The sequence below is a fragment of the Diadema antillarum genome, unplaced genomic scaffold, assembly GCF_040938485.1.
Source record: "Diadema antillarum isolate AM-2024a unplaced genomic scaffold, OU_Dant_1.0 scf00000208, whole genome shotgun sequence".
NCBI classification, from domain to species: domain Eukaryota; kingdom Metazoa; phylum Echinodermata; class Echinoidea; order Diadematoida; family Diadematidae; genus Diadema; species Diadema antillarum.
In genome coordinates, this window is record NW_027271097.1 from 1,104,974 (window position 1) to 1,117,768 (window position 12,795).

The window sequence follows — 12,795 nt, forward strand, 5'->3', positions numbered from 1 at the left end:
TGACGCTTACACCATACTCTCTCTCACCGACTTGACGAGCCCTTTCAAGAGAAACCCTCTCTCTCTCTAACTCAATTCTCGCTTTTTCAAGTTCAAGCTCTTTCAGACGTACTTCTACACTCCCTTGCACATCACCAGGGGGACTACCTGATATGCTACGCAATGCCTGGAGGGGAAATACTTCTTCATCTACAAGAAATTTGATCGTGTGCTGTGTAATCTCTGACTTTTTCATTGTGCTCTTCACAGCAGGAACCTTGTAGTTTTCTGCAACACGCAACAAATCAACCTTTTTCAAGGTTAGCAATTCCTCAACTGTGGGTGAATCCACAAACTTCTCAATGGAAAAATCTTGATCTTTCTCCATTATGCACCAGTAATGTACAATTAATAGTGCAACAAGAAAACCTGACTTCTCACCAGCCAGCCAGCTGAAAAAAACCCTTTTCAATTGAAGAAAACCAGTCGCACTATAAACAATAACCCGTATGCTATACCACACACGACCCGACTGGGAATAACCCGTATGCTACACCACATACGAACCGACTTAGAATAACCCGTGTGCTCAACCACACACGAACAACGATGGCATTACCTGTGTGCTAAACCACACACAAACCACCGTGGAATAACCCGTGTGCTATACCACACACGAACAACCATGAAATCACCTGTATGCTAATCACATACAGCTGTACAAACCGTCGTGGAATAACCCGTATGCTTAACCACATACGAACCGCCGTAGAATAACCCGTATGCAGAACCACACACGAACCACCACGTACGGGACCAACGACAAACGTTTGACCAACGTTTCCACGCAGACACTACAGCAGCGTATACCCAGATTAAACCATCCTCAACACTACGCACGTGCCAAATTAACCCTTTCGATCCCGAAAGAAATACGAACGTGAGTTTCCCTCACGCAGACACAGAAAGACGACCGATTTACATCAAAATGTATACCATATCACTCCGCGTCCATCTCCGTGCATACACACACGTACACACACTACGCCGTAAACGCACCATGCTTTCTCAAATCGTAACACCTTCACATACAGTACACTGTTCCAATCACGATGCAAACGACATACGTAGTTGCGCGACGTAAACTGTATCGCGATCGCCCATGTCCACGACATAGCATAGAGTGCTACACACGCTACTCACCGAAATTCATCGGCCAAGCGAAAACGAAAAAACACTCCTGGCATGCCTGGGATAATATCAAACCCGACCAAATCACCTAAGTCCGCAGAAACCCTGCCGAACTCCCGGACGTGCCCCCAATTTGTTACGGGAGGTTAATTTGGCCTAACGAACCATCATAACCACCAAAATACCCAGACTCTCAAACAAGGTGTTTGGTCGATCTCGGTCATCTTCCCGAACTCTTTTATTTACATATTCCTCCGCGGAACAATCAAGTGCCCAGAAATGATAGTAGAATGCACATGTATCCATAACAAATAGTATGGATCATAATATCTGTAACTTTTCACAATATATTGAGAGCGGTCAAAAGTTTGGTTTGTTTTTTCTCCAACAGCAAATTTGATAAGGCAATTATATTTTGGGACTACAACTTTCCCATTGTTTGAACACGAAGAAAAAAACAAAAGTATTCTGTTTCCCATCTAAAAGGCAATTATTGTTCACAAATGGCAACTCTAAAATAATCTGTGGCAGCAGGTAATTTCCTTCTTGTGCATAAAAAACCCCCAACTATAACGTATCCCTACATAGTTGTATATCATCACCTTATCTTACATGATTGTCATAACTACATGTACACTGTATACATGAATCACTGCATTGTGGAAAGTAAAATATTAAAATTCCACTGATTTATTTAATTTTGTCTGATGTATTCAAGAAACTGTACTGTTTACACTGTCTATGGCACAAATCTATTGAATACATTTGTAGATCATCCTGAGATTTGAGAAGAGAGAAAATAATAAATCAAACAGGATATTTGGTTTCCAGGAAAATACTTCTTCCTAGCCTGTGCTTATGAAAGGTTTCCATGACATTCCATCTGCAAAAGTTTAGTAAAATAATTGTTCTGCAGTCATGTAACACATGTCGATTACATCATACATGATGTATGTGTAATACACTGTGTATTGAATATTCTTATTTTTTCACTTTTTCAAAAAAATCAGTTTCAAAATTAATGGCCCATCTTCAATATTCCATCTGAAAAATAAAAGATGTAAGCCTTTATTTTCTGTGGTAATGACCTACTGTTGCAAACTTTAAAACTGGCCGGAGGTGATTTATCAAAGCACATGGATACGCAACAAATAAGCAAAGTAAACCAAAACAGAAGTACTCAGAATTGTCTTGGCTTTTTTTCCCCTTTTTTTTTTAACAAAATGATTACCTTGAATATCAAAATTTTATTTCTTTAAAAAACCTTCTGCATTGTACTACAAATTGTAATCAAAGTTATATGTTGCATCTCTCTTTCCATATTGTACCAGTAAAAGAAATAAAGCATATAGTCTGTTGCCTTGCAAGGATTGCTTTAAATAATAGAATTACATTGTACAACAGCATGAACTTCTGTTTTAAATGTCAACTTTTTGGAATGCCTAGTCACGAAGACTTTCTTTTAATATCTTTTCTATTCCTTTCTTCTTCTGGTTTTTTTTTTTTCTTGAGATGGGATGGAAGACAACAAACCAGTTTCCTGTGTTCCTCTGACACAAAATATGAGAGGTCACTCACTTGACCCAATGGAGGTCAGTGGTCAGTAGTAACTGTCAAGCTTGACAGAAGCTAACAAAGTAAATTGGCAGTGGAAAGAATGGTTGGAGGTTTCAAATTAGTATGATACAGGTCTGTTATCTTCACTTGATGATAATCTACAGAATCTTCACTGGGTCAATTAGACAGGATAATCAGATTTATTATTGAAGTAAAGAAATTTTGATTGGAAGCTCTTTACACCAAGCATCAGGTTACTGAATAACCTAAATTCAACTTTATTCTTTATCTATTTTTTTCTGTTACAGTTGTAAATTCTGTACTGTCACTATCACTGGGTCAATTAGACAGGATAATCAGATTTATTATTGAAGTAAAGAAATTTTGATTGGAAGCTCTTTACACCAAGCATCAGGTTACTGAATAACCTAGATTCAACTGTACTCTTTATCTATTCATTTATCTACATATCTATTTTTTTCTGTTACAGTTGTAAATTCTGTACTGTCACTATCACTGGGTCAATTAGACAGGATAATCAGATTTATTATTGAAGTAAAGAAATTTTGATTGGAAGCTCTTTACACCAAGCATCAGGTTACTGAATAACCTAAATTCAACTTTATTCTTTATCTATTTTTTTTTCTGTTACAGTTGTAAATTCTGTACTGTCACTATCACTGGGTCAATTAGACAGGATGATCAGATTTATTAGGAAGTAAAGAAATTTTGATTGGAAGCTCTTTACACCAAGCATCAGGTTACTGAATAACCTAAATTCAACTTTATTCTTTATCTATTTTTTTTTCTGTTACAATTGTAAATTCCGTACTGTCACTATCACAAAACATATCTTCATTTAATACAGGAGCAAATTCTCCACCAAGGAAATGGATATTCACATCTCCTTTCAGAATGTAAGATCTAACAAAGATAGTATGATGCTCTTTGAAACAGAATGGAGCTGATTCCTTTCCAGCAAATTAAAAAGAGCACATATTTTGATGTATTCCTGCAAACAATGATAGGTTCCTTTTTTCCGACATGTTTGTTAATTTACAGATCAGCAGTTGCGATCTTAACAAATTTTCATTTGTAGAGGGAGACAAACTGAAGCAACTCAAACCTGAGCCTTCACCCCTCTGAATAATATCTTTCTTTCATTTCAATAATAACAGAGAAGTTAAAAAAAAAAGAAGAAGCAGCATGGTCACCTGTTCAGGACATCAATTGTCTGGTCCTGAAAAGGACAATAGAAGACCCATATTGTGGACTTCCCCTACTCATTTATCAAAGGTCAATTATTGGAGAAGATACCACAAATCTCCAACAGAGATAGGAAAATAGACATGATGATATTATGTGTATCCTACAGTATCTCAGGCCATATCATATCATCCCTTATCAATATCATCACTTGTGCATTGTCCTGACAGAACTTGTTTGTTCAATGTTTGCCTTTCTTGAGTGAATGAATGACAGTAAGAACTCTAAAGATCACAGTCATAAACAGTGTACATCCTCACAGATCACCTGTCCAAGCACTGTTAGTTATGAATAATATTACAACTTGTACATGGTTGATTTTTCTTTGATCCTAGAAACTCTGGGTATGTCATACAATTTATTACTGATAAACAAAGAAAATTCAAAAATTCAATACATTGCAGTACAGGTCAACACAGCACAGCAGGAGACCTTTTTTCTCCTTTTTGTTCAATATTTTTTGGTCCATGCTGTTTACAAACAGGCAAAACAAACAATGCCATAAACTCTTAATAACTCCCTTGGCAGATACAAAGACCAGAAAGTTGAAATTCCACTTTTGATATCCCTCTCCATTCTCTCCCAAAAAGAAAAGAAAAATATCACAACTGAAGAAATATTTTCATCGATATAGTGTACATATAACAGAACCATGGACTTGAATAAAATGTGACAAGTATTTGGGTTTTTTTTTTTCAGTTTACATATAATAGGCCTATGTCATACATGTACATACAAAAGAAAAAAAAAGGAAAAAATATATCAAACTGAGATGAAATCACCAAAAATACAGATTGAACTATCAAGCATTGTTTATATAATGCAGATTACAAATGCATAGCTTTTATCAATTTCAGTTCAATTTTGTTTCTTTATTCCGTACACTATGTTACTTATAAATACACACACCTGTACACGAAATGTTGTCTATCATGAACAATTCCCTTAGCAGATTATATAAACCACAGGGTTTTTGTTGTTGTTGTTGTTGTTGTTGTTGTTGTTGTTGTTGTTGATCTCTTCTACCCAGTACACCCCTCCCCCCCCCCCCCATGAATCTATCATACTGCAGCATTCTGCTTGAAAGGAGAAGAGTGCCTTACATCTATATTCCTTTATATGTTGGTGTGTGTATTTGTTTGTTCTTTCCTTTGTTTATTCTGTTTCATATACTGGTTGATTTGCTAAAATCCAGGTATTATACACAGCAAATCAGTCAATGGAACTGATCCTCTCTTATCACATTTTTTGTAACTTGATTAAAACTGCATCTGTGCAGCATGGCTTGAATTCTTCTCAAGCAGTTAAACCATAATGCCTTTGATGGCTAGTGTTTGCTTTCATTTTCTTTCTAAGGATCACTCTAAGTAAGTATCTAATCCAAAGAATGGGCAACTCTTCTTTTTTTAATTTCTTATTAAAAGGGAAATGTGCATTAAAAAATAAATATATATATGGATATATATATTTGTGTATGTTGTATGTGTGTGTACATTGTATGTGTATTTGTGTATGAGAGTGCACATGTACATATGAAGAGTTTGTTCGCAAAAACCGATAAGTCCATATTAGCCAAATGGAGATATTTGCGATTAAAGGTCAAGAAAAATAAAGAGAATAATAAGAAAATTTTTGCTTCTTTTGACCATAACTTCAAAAATGTACCTTTATATGTAGTGACCAATACATCATTTACAAGGTATTATTTTGTACTTTATGACAGAAACGGTACTTAAAAATCTTCAAAAATGGACTTATCGGTTTTTGCAAACAAACTCTTCAATGTGTGATTGCATTCTGGTTGTGTTGGGGGCACCAGAGAGGAAGGTTGCTTTTAAACATGTGACTAAAAACAAGAACGACAAAGAAACACCCCCCATACAAATTGTTCAGAAATATGATACCCCAAGGGCTCTTGAGGAATGCAGAACTTCAATGGCAACCTGCTAGACAGGGAGTAAGGTTACAAGTTCATAAATCTTCATAGGGTGGAACTTCATTTGTATGCTAGGACCCTCCTATTGGGGTAGGGGGTACTACTGCATGCATGTAATGTACTGCCAAACCAGCAATATGCACACGGTCGAGAGCTGAGCTGAGCTGGATGTCAAAGGGCAACTCTTCTCACCTGTAAAGTCCTGTAATTATCATCACTATGCACTACTGCACAACAGTGAATATAGTTTTAAAGGCTTGTTATAAAGCTTGCTATCATTTTTGTACATCTTTCTTGACCAACAAGTCAACACGTGCATGCAAGTTTGTTGAATTCATAACAGGATTTCATTGTGTAGCAGAAATTCAAGAAGTTTTCATCTCTTAGATAGCTTCAGAAATTTGGCATTATTTTGACAAAAACTAAGATCTTGTTTTTTGGTGATACAATGTCAATGTATCAATTGCACGAGGAAATACAAAGTATTGTGTATCGATATACTAAGATTATAAATACTGGATGCAAGCATTTGTAGTGTAGGCCTACATCTAATGAAATGATTTAATGTTACCCTATTATTATCTTCTGACAACAATGTTCTAAGATGTGAACACATGTAGTGAAAACAGCAAAGCTGCTTTGATTTGCAACCTGTACAAGCACAAAGCTGGTCCCATCAAGCAGCTTTCAAGGGGTGGTACAGTTTTGGTTGAGATGGAGCTTCAGGTTTCTAATTTCTTTTGATGATAATTATTTTAGATGATGAGAGACCTCTTTTGAAATATAGGAGCATATATAAAACTCTTATTAAAAGTTTATTCAAAAGTTTATTTGATGAAAATTGGTTTTAAAATGGCTGAGATATTCACAACAAAGCAATCCTAATAAAAGGTGGGACCCACCTTTTATAAGAACCACTTCGTTTTAATTTGCTTTTTGATATCTCAGCCATTTCAAAACTAACTTTCCTCATAAAAACTTTGAATTCCTCTTGGAATTGTCTGCTCTTTAATATTTCAGAAGTGGTTTCTATACTTTACCTCACAAAAAGTTGAAATGTGAATTCCCCAGCTCAACCGAATCTATACCATCCCTTTAAGCTCCTCAGTCCCAGGAATGAGTATTCCTTGTCAGACACTAACTGCAAGCTGCAGCAAGCCATTGTGCTCATGATGCTCGCATGAAGATTCTAACAAGACAGAATCAATATTTATCAGATGCTGTCAAAACCTCAGTACCGATTCTCCAGGTAGATAATGGGTTACTAAATGCACTTCCAGCACTGCTTCAGGCAAAACGCAATTATCTACCCCCCAGCGCGGAGACAAGAAACACCGATATTGACTGATGATTGTGGAAAGAAGGTATTCAACAGTATTATTTCAGAGAAACAGGTGTCTGCATTGGTTATCACCGAATTGCCATTGCAGCATATAAACACACAAAATCTGATGTCGCAAGTTGCACAGAAGTGACAAAAAGACCCCTTTTCTCAACATTTTGCCAATTGCCAGCCTAATGTTACAATGTACATAAAAAAATAGGCTACAAGTAGAGTTATGCTTGCTTCTGCTTCTTGTTTGACAAAGCTTAAACTGTCAGTGATCATACTCTACCTTTGCTGTAATTTTTACATTTTAGGCTACCGGATATTCTTGCCTCAGTTTTTGGGCCACTCATATTGTTTGTGCATGTTGGAGGGGTGGCAGTGGGATATGATACTGTAAGCTGCATTTCCAATCATGTAGGCACATAATTGCTATTATAGTGTGTTGGCTACTTTGTATGTAATCGTATGTACATGCAAACATGTGGATACGAGACAGATCTCTTAGTGATAGGAATATTCAATTTGTGAAATGGTTAATCAGTTTTCATATCATGACGACTTATCAAATGAAATAGATAATTTAGTGAAAAAGTGTGTTTTTGTGCATACCATCACATGTGTACATATCTATTTCAACATTCATTTTCTAAAGATGAGAGTGCATCACTGAATGTACTTGATGTGAAACATGCAGTAAATTTCTTGCCCTGTTACAAAGACAGTTCTGTGACTGCTGAGCTCCGTGAGATAACACCTTGCAAGCAAGCTACATATATCTAAACAGGAATCACCAAATATCCTTTTCAGACAAGCTCGGCACTAAGAAGGACTCCAGCTGTGAAGAAGAGGATGTGCAACTAACATGTAGGTGTGTGAGTAAGCTCTCAATTTAAATTGTTGTGAGTGTCCCTTGACAGAAGGACGTTCCACTCAAAAACAGGGCTTACCTTGGATCTTTGGAAGAGAGTAAAATGTAAGTTGTCCATTTTTTTCTTGTTTCCAGCAGATATAATTATGTAATACACTAATTTGTAGACCATCAATATGTATTTATCAATATGGAATGTCTCACTAAAAAAAAGCAAACAACATGAAAACAGGACAGGTTTTTAACATCACTTCATATCTACGTCACCCTCATACAAAGATGAACTAGTACGATGTGTGCATGAGTGTGTGTGTGTGTGTATGTGTGTGTGTGGTGTTTATTACATGTACTTTTGTTTAAAAGGTACTTTGGATAACTTGAAGATGAATCAGGCCTCTTGCTTTGAAAAAAAAAATGATAGTTCTAAATAGTTTGTTTTTTCCTTTCACATCAGCATATGCTTTGTGGGAGATAAAAAAACAAACATACTATATTGAACATGTATTGATTGTACAACAAGAACAAGTTACATGATGTATGCATCCCTCCCCTGCTCCCTCCCTCATCACACACACAAACACACACACACACACACACACACACACACACACACATATTCAGTCCTGTGAATTTCTCCAAGTCAGGTGTACACTCCCAATCCCCAATCGGCCACCCCCACCCCCATAGCCCCACCCACCCTGCCTCCTCCTGAAAATGACCAATTTGCTTTATCATGGCCAGACCAACTTAGGCCTGTATCCCAAGGGGAGAGTACCCGGTACTAGTAGTTAAAGGCTCAAAATATTCAACTGCATGACTTAGCAACAGACAACATGCAACGTAACATGAGTGACTTGGAAGAATCATGACTCCAGCTAGACTTGATACAGATTAACATAACAAAGGTTGTAGCTTAATACAATAGAAGTACTCATGTGTTTTTATTTCACTTGCTTCCAACATAGAGTAAACTCCTAAAGTGCACATTGTATCTATATTACATAATCAGGAAAACATGTGCATCTGGGGTACTGCATAGAAGTCTACTGGTGCAAAATTATGGTTTTGCACTCAATTTATTGTACATATTCTGCACTTTAACAATTCTTTATTATACAGGGGATTACCAGTGAATTTAGTTCTTAATTTGACTCCTATAACAATTTGAGTTATGGATTATGGATACCCTCGACAATGAACTCTACTTGTCTACCAACTTCGAACCAGCAAATATAACAGCTACTAGTAATACACTGTCTACAGGTAGCTCGTAACTGCTACCGGTATCTTTAATAAAAATTAACAGTCAATTGTAAATTTTCAGGTACAATTGTAGGCTTTAAACAAGTTAGAACGTAGATTCATATACTACATCTGTGGCAATTGTCCAACAGGATCTAATTCCGTATCTGATTTTAACTGAGTGAATATTTTTTTCTTTTTCCATTCAAACCACAAAATGTGTTCTGACAGTGCTTGCCGCTCCAAAGCACCGGCGGTATACCGTTCGTAGAGGTATATTATATATACCCCACGGTTTACAATCGGGTACAACCTTCCACCGCGCCGAACCGCTCAGTATGGGAATGTTAATGATGCGTGCAGACAGGTCGGAAAAAGAGCTAAAACTTACCACTGCCTTTACCCGACATCTCGATTGTCGCCGCTCAGCTCAGGGGTCCGATAGATCCAGCAAGATGAGCAACTATCCCTTCGAAAAATGTTCCTCAGTGATCCGGGACTAGATCACAAGCAAAATTCGCGCGATGACGCTTTATCCACACCAACACAAGCGCACAGCATCTTCGTTTCCTCGGCAGAATTCGATCAATACCACAGATACGGTGATTTCCACAGCATTGTTCGGTGCTGAAATCCTGTTTGCAGGTTGCATTGATTTGGAAGTGGAGTTACGGCATTTGAGCACTTGGCTGTGATGTCGGTGGTTGCGGTAGGTATGCTATCTCAGGGGTATCAGGTGCATGCTAAAGTAATGCGAAAACGACATGCCCCAGCTGCCGCGGTAGTTCTCACGGACGGCTTGATGCGGTAAGCCCTTCGGAGAGGTACAGCTACTGCTGGCTGGCGGTACGGTCACTCGGGCCAAAGCTCGCTCTCAAACAGACCACAGCAGCAGAGAGAAACCACTACGCACTAATAACACACACAACTTACACACACGTTTACACACAGCTCCCTTGTCTGCTCCCACATTGGTTCGCGCTCCTCGTATGCTTTGCAGTCGAGTCGTAAGCAATCCTCAGACAACAGAGGGCAGTAACATAAATATGAGGAAACGAGTTGTGTTTCTTGGATGCAAGGAGGTCGACTTGTCTGATACTCGAATGATCAGTACGGTATGATAACCGCAATATCTTTAGAATATTTCATTTCTTAAATCTCACCAAAACTTGCCCAAGCTACCAATCATCATGATAAAAGAGCTATTGGGGTATTTCCGATAATAATACCTGTCATCTCCAAGTAACATTTTTCAATCACACACAGTCTTGGATTGGTAACACACCCCATTATTGAAATCATACATTATTCCTGTTTCTGACATTTTGACTTGTATACATCTGTCATCATAATGCAATTATCATGATTATGTGCTCTCAAAAAACCTCTCCATATCTCCATCATGAGCATGTGAGATTGATTCTACTGATGGGGAAAGACTTGGGAAAATCATGAATAAAAGGTTGATCCAAGTTTATTGAATTTACCAAAAGAAGTGTTGAAATCAGATTGATCAAAATACATTTTCATATATCATTCACGTTTTTAATTATCTTTTTTTAGTATGTTTGATATTAATACACTTTTGATGATGATGATGATGATGGTGATGGACAGCATTTATATAACGCCATTTATCTGTAGATTATTCGAGGCTCCATCGACAACAAAAGGATCCATACATGATTATTTATGACTTTCCCCCTCTTTTCAATATTGCTGATAGTTCTCTGAAAAAAAAAATCAGTGACAATGTGTTTATAATCAGCAAGCAAGTAGTTCAAAAAGGGACTTTTGCCCTGTAAATACAGCAAATGATTTTATCTACAACTTGCATGATCAGTTTTGTAGTCATGTCATTATTGTTGTACAGTCATATTTTCACTACACCGGCCTTATTAAAAGAAACACCCATTCTCAGTGCAGGATTTGAGTGACAAACATTTCTGAAATAATAAGGAGAATGACAATGTTTGCATTAGCATTTATCTGACATCACAATCACTGTCTTTACTATAATTATGATGTCACAATCATCACTATCAGCATCGTTATCATCATTACCATCTGTATTATTTCTTGATTACTATCAGTTGTCACTATCTGTTGTCACCATTGGAATCATAACTGTCATCATCATCATAATTATTATCCATACTACCATCACCATCAAGCTCATTTCGAATGTATATGACTGAAGCCTTTTCTTACTAAGGGTAAATACTTTGCACATTAGCACTTCGTCTCTGCATCATGTCCATTTTTGCTCTGTCATGTACTTGACTGGACTTCACAGACAAAGGTGGTGTTACAGAGAAGTTGCAATCAATTGCAAATCCCCAAAATTGATTGCAAACCTTACAATAAATACGAACAGATGATCGTTTCTATTGCAAGAAAAAAAATGTATGTTTGATATTAAGTGTAAGTCTTGCACTCAGTTGCAAATAAGATGCCAATTTACAATCAATTTGGGGTATGTGCAAGGTATTCACATTTGATTTCTATAGCTCACTTCTTGCAACATAAGGTTGCAATTGATTGCAAATTTGCAATATAATCGATTGATTGATTGATTGATTGATTGACAAATATTTGATGAAATATCATCCATGGCAGCCCACTGTACAGGTTCAATTGCGGACATACTTACATGAAAAAAAATTGAATATATTGGAATGTATACAAAACAATAAAGAGACAAAGAATCAAAAGATATGAAAAATATCCATTTAAATATTGTGCAATTTCTGCTTATATACACCTGTATAATTATATATATATATATATATATATATATATATATATATACATATATATATATATATATATATATGTATACATGTATACATAATCCAAAAAAAAAATAGAAAACTGTCTATAAAAATCCTACAATTATCTATACTATGAATTAAACTTATATGAAAACAAAAATATATCACCTTAGTCATTTTCAATAAACATTCCACCCTTTCTATATCACCATATCTCATTACTTTAAATCATTATAACTTTTATCATATAGCAAAATCACCATTAAATTCAAATTATTTCTCAACTCTTCTTCTTTTTCTATTCTTCTTCTTTTCAGTTGCAAAAGATGCAATTGTTATTTGCAATCAGTTGCAACTCAATTTTATTGCAACTTTTTCAGACTCATTAGCATCATTTTCTCCTTCTTCTTCTCCTCTTATCTTTCATTCAAACTTTTTCTTCTTCCTCTACCTCATCTTTCATTCAAAGTTTTTCTTCTTCCTCTACTTCATCTTTCATTCAAACTTTTTCTTCTTTACATTATCTTACTCTCCTCACTTCTCCCCTTTATCTCTTAGTAATCTGTCTCCTTCTCTTGCTCCTTCCTTCTCCATCCTTTTTCTTGATCACAAGTTTCACTGTTGTAGATGAAAAGAGGAATACCTCTTTCTC

The 12,795-nt window shown here is 36.4% G+C and overlaps 1 protein-coding gene across 1 annotated transcript in view; it reads right to left on the reverse strand.

Moving 5' to 3' along the window:
* Positions 1–10,204, reverse strand: part of LOC139724207 (rap guanine nucleotide exchange factor 1-like) — a 143,885-nt gene extending 133,681 nt beyond the window's left edge. The window contains exon 1 of the mRNA XM_071635352.1: positions 9,761–10,204. Coding sequence (XP_071491453.1) covers positions 9,761–9,779 — 19 coding nt within the window. The 5' untranslated portion in view covers positions 9,780–10,204. The remainder of the gene's footprint in view (positions 1–9,760) is intronic.
* Between the last annotated feature and the right edge of the window lie 2,591 nt (positions 10,205–12,795).